At 40.0% G+C, this 5,000-nt stretch overlaps 1 protein-coding gene across 11 annotated transcripts in view; it reads left to right on the plus strand.

Annotated features, from left to right (window-relative positions):
- The window catches only part of LOC123507127 (rho GTPase-activating protein 21-A-like), a 257,305-nt gene that overhangs the window by 96,708 nt on the left and 155,597 nt on the right, over positions 1-5,000 (plus strand). For all 11 annotated transcript variants that reach the window (XM_045259723.1, XM_045259724.1, XM_045259726.1 and 8 more), the window contains exon 2: positions 3,893-3,991. In XM_045259723.1, the coding sequence (XP_045115658.1) occupies positions 3,893-3,991 (99 nt within the window). The remainder of the gene's footprint in view (positions 1-3,892; positions 3,992-5,000) is intronic.

Consider the following 5,000-nt stretch of genomic DNA (forward strand, 5'->3'; position numbering starts at 1 on the left):
GTAAAAATGCGTCTCAGTACTGGAGAGGTTAAATCGATTCCTTGCTTTTACTTTCCTTAATTTTGCTTCTGCCCTGATCACTTCCTTCCTTCACTCATTGCTTCCCTCTTCTTCTTCTTCCATTCAGTATTCATCCCTGGTTCTTCCATCACCCCTGTCACCCTTGCAGCGCCTCCCCAGTCCTCCCCAGCCACCACCATCACTACCATCACGTTTAGGAAAGTTAGAGGTAGCCTGAAAACAAAGAAAACGTGACGCAAAGACGAAATGGCAACGTTTTCTTCCAGTTTTTGTGTGTGGTGGAAACGTTTGCGTAATGAGAGAGAGAGAGAGAGAGAGAGAGAGAGAGAGAGAGAGAGAGAGAGAGAGAGAGGGTGAAAAGATTAAGATCAGCTGGTCACTTCCTTACGAAACAAAACAAAACAAAAAAAAGGAAAAATGAAAGTAGATGAAATGTTTCGGTTAAGTTTTAAATCATGTAGTTTCTTGCCTTTCTCTTCTCTCTCTCTCTCTCTCTCTCTCTCTCTCTCTCTCTCTCTCTCTCTCTCTCTCTCTCTCTCTCTCTCTCTCTCTCCACCACATTCATTCTAAACCAACAAAATCCTTGCATAGAAATAAGAAAGAGAGAGAGAGAGAGAGAGAGAGAGAGAGAGAGAGAGAGAGAGAGAGAAGGGGAAGAGGATCTAGTCTTTCATTCATCCCCTTCTTCTTTATTTACTCTTAAAAAGGAGGGCGTGATGATGGTCTTGATAATGATGACGATGGTGATGATGGTGATGGTGATGGTGGTGGTGATGATGATGGTAAACCGAGGCAAGCATGAAGGAAGGAGTAAAGGAGAAAGAAAGACAGACGAATAAAAACAGAGAAACAGACAGACAGACAGAAGGAAAAAGGAAACAGTAAGAATATGAAACAAACGAAACGAAGCAAGAAAAATGGGAAAAGAGAGAGAGAGAGAGAGAGAGAGAGAGAGAGAGAGAGAGACACGATTCACCCACCATTCACCCACCCATTCATCCACCCACCAACACACCAACGCACCAACACACACACACTCACCCACACACTCACCCAGCTATGAATACTCATCCCCACACGTCCTCTACATTTTCACCAAGCAATCCACGCCATCTTGAGAGCACACACATAAACAATAAATACACGAACCGCAAAAACAATAAATTCAAGAACCACTGCCTCTTACATAAGGTGCTGCAGCCGCCCTTGTTTGTTTTCCCTCGGCGGTGATGGGGAAGAGGGCGTAGAGGAAGGGGAATGTAGAAGGGAGATAGAAGATGGAAGGAATGATTGATCGGGAAGAGAAGGGGAAGAAGAAAAGTAAAGATGTGATGGGAAGCTTAGAGAAAGGGGAAAGAAGGGAAGTGTAGAAGGGAGGTAGAAGATGGTGTGTAGGGAGGAAGGATAGATGGGGAAGAGAAGGGGAAGAAGAAAGGTAAAGATGTGATGGGATGCTTAGAGGAAGGGGAAGGAATGGGAGTGTAGAAGGGAGGTAGACGATGATGTGAAGCAAGGTGTGTAGTGATGAAGGATTGATGGGGAAGAAGGAAGGTAAATGATGATGTGATGGTGGATAAAGTGTACTAAAGAAGGGAAATGCTTAGAGGAAGAAGGGATATGTATAAGGGAGGCTAGAGAAGAAGATGGGGTGAGGTGATGTGTGTATTTAGCGATGATGGTTGAGGGAAATGTAAAGGAAAGAGAAGAAGGTGTATGGGGAGATATTTGAAGGGGAAGATGGTGTAGGGATATAGTATTAGTGAAGAGAAAAGTGTTCATGTGTTTTAAGAAGATGAGGAAGAGAAGGAGGAAGAAGATGAAGGAGGAATAGTGATGGTAGAGAAAGAGAAGAAAGAGGAGGAGGAGGAGAAGGAGAGTTTTTGTAGTGATGGGGAGGAGAGGAGGTGGTAAAGTGGTGGTGCAGAGAAGGAAAAGGAAGGGTGTGGGTGATGGGCATTCCTGGGGTGATGGCTGGTGTTGGGGAGGCGGAAAAGGGATATGGTTAAAGGATAGGGAAGGAAAGTAAAGAAGGATAGGAAGAAGATGCAGAATGAAAGGAAAGGCAAGAAAATAAATAAAGGAAATGGGGAAAGCAAGTTAAGAAAGAAATAGAGAGGAAAACGAAGAGAGAAAACTGAGAATAAAGGCAAGGAAAAAAAAGAAAGGAAGGAAACTGCATACATGAATAAGAATAAATGAAGCTCTTTAATCCTTTGAATACTATATGACATTGTTCCTTCAGTACAATTCAAGTAAAACGTCATTTTCTGTGTTGCAGCCACTGGTGAATATTGTATTGGTTACAAATTAGAAAATGTGTCTAATCTTATACTGGTTAGAGATTAGAAAAATAGTATCGTTTTTTTTATTGTTTACTCTCCAGTGTGTGTTTTTAAAGAGTACGTGCAGTGTCAGTTGTTTTGAATTTATCAATCGCAATGAAAGAATTGAGTCTTTCTTAATGAGGTGTTACATAATATAAGAATCCATATTTCTTCTGTATTTTTGATGAAATTTACACCATTGTTATTTTCTTTTATATCGCAAACCAATAATCTAGTTTAAGTTAACCATATCTAACCAAATCTAACCAAATGTAACCAAATGTAACCTAATTAACTAACCAAACCAAACCGAAAGTAACCCAACCCAGCCAAAGCAAAACAAAGCAAACCCAACCAAACCAACCCAAACCCAACCCAACCCAAACAAAACAAAACAAAACAAAACAAAACAAAACCTAACCTAACCTAACCCAACCCAACCCAACCCAACTCAGACCAAACCAAACCAAACCAAACCTAACCTAACCTAACCTCACCTAACCTCACCTCACCTCACCTCACCAAGATCCATAATTAGGTGAATGAAGTCTTGGAGTGGAACTGGTGATGATGCTTGTCCTTTGAATGGTGCTCAAAATAGTCAGACGAAAGAGGTGAGGGAGAGGAAGGAGAGGAGGGAGAGCAGTGAGGGAGAGTGTTTTGACAGTATTACGTAGAGACAAAATTAGACATGAGAGGATGATGAATAATAAGAAGTGACTAACGTGTGTGTGTGTGTGTGTGTGTGTGTGTGTGTGTGTGTGTGTGTGTGTGTGTGTGTGTGTGTGTGTGTGTGTGTGTGTGTGAGCGCCCAGGTGTGAGGTCAAAGTACCGTGTTATTATCCCTCACCTGCTAATTACCTCCTCCTCCTCTTCCTCCTCCTCCTTTTCCTTCACCTGCCCTCCCTCCCTCCCTCCGTCCCTCCCTCTCCTTCCTTTCCTCCATCATACCTATACCTAACATTCCTCCCTCATCTGCCACTTCCTCCTCCATTTCTTCTTCTAGTTCTTGTTCTTCTCTTTGTTACTGTTGTTGTTGTTGTTGTTGCTGTTGTTGTTGTTGTTGTTTTGTTTGTATTGTCTCTGTTGTGTCTTTTCGGTTCATTAATTTGTTTGTGTATTTATTTTGTTATTCTTGTTTTATTTTCTATTTTGGTGTGTTTTTTCTTGCTTTCTTTCTATATTTTGCCTTCTCAATTTGTTTATGTATTTATTTTTTTTATGTTAGTTTCACCTCAGATAACCTCAATTTTTGCCGTTTCTGTTTTTTTTTTGTTTATTTTATTTTATTTTATTTTTTTTTAATCCTTATTTGATTTGCTTCTATTTGTCTTTTTTTTTTTTTTTCATTTAACTGCACCTAATCGTACAAAAAATATACAAAATGCAATTCTTCTCTTGTTTTTACGTTTTGCTTTTTTTTTTTTTTTTAGTTAATATCATTATTATTTTTCCTTTTTTTTCTTTATTTCTTTGGTTTTATTTGTGTTTGCCATCCTTTTATCTCAGTTGCACCTTAAATAACCCCCATTTTCTTCGTGTTTCAGACCAGCAAGGGCGGGCCGCGTCTCATCACCATCAACAGGACTGACCAGGGCTTCGGCTTCACCCTTCGTCACTTCATAGTCTATCCTCCTGAGCTGTCGGTGAGTACTCTTTCCTTCCTGTTCTGAAAGAAAAATAAAGTCTCTAGTTTCATATAGTTCTGAGATAAAGAGGAATATTTTTAGTCATTTCAAGGTCATAGCTGTTGTTTTTTATGTTTATTTATTTATTTTGATGCTTTGAGGGGTTTCTGAGCAAGGCCAACAAAAAATGAAAGATGGCAAAAAGAATATTGAAAAAGGTCCACTGAAGTTTCCAGTCCCATAAGAAAATTATTCACAATTATGAGGATGAATGTCTTGAAATCTCCCTCGTTTCAACTCCTTCAGTACTGGGACGCATTTTTACCATGAGTTTTGTGTACGATTAGACGATTTTATTTACATTAGGAAGGGTTTATGGATGTCAGAAGATTAATGGTCAGATTCATCTCTATTTCAATCCCCACATAAGTTTCTGAAGCTGTCTAAAATCGCTAAATAGTAAGCAGAATGAATATAAAAACACGGCATGGTACTGAAGGGGTTAAAAGCCACACAGATCGTTAACCATGTTCTCAAGGATGATTTTCTACCTGACAATACACAACCCTTCATAACCTAACAATAAAACTACGAAAGCAACCTTAAAAACCTTAGAAAAAAAAAAAATGCTCACTACAGTCTGTTCAAAAGTAAGAAACAAGACGATGTATAAATATTGGGTCAAGTCAGAGCCAGTAGCCGAACGTGGTCTTGTGATGTGTTTTGGCGGGAAATGGTGTGATGACGCTGAGAGGAAGTGGAAGATGAGGGAGAGTAGGAGACAGACGAGAGGATGGACGAAAAGGAGAGTGAGGGAGAGGATGAAGAGAAGGGAGAGTAGGAGGAAAGGGCAAGAAGAGGATAGCAATATGAGCGAGTAGAGAACATTAAGGAGATTGAGATGGAGGAGAAGGGGAGAAGAAAGAGGAAGACAGCAATGGAGTTGAAATGAAGACGTAAATAATGAAGAGATAGAAAACGAGGAAGGATAGTATAGAGATAAAGGAGAGAAAGAGGAGTTAGAGAA

The sequence above is a fragment of the Portunus trituberculatus genome, chromosome 21, assembly GCF_017591435.1.
Source record: "Portunus trituberculatus isolate SZX2019 chromosome 21, ASM1759143v1, whole genome shotgun sequence".
Classification (NCBI taxonomy): domain Eukaryota; kingdom Metazoa; phylum Arthropoda; class Malacostraca; order Decapoda; family Portunidae; genus Portunus; species Portunus trituberculatus.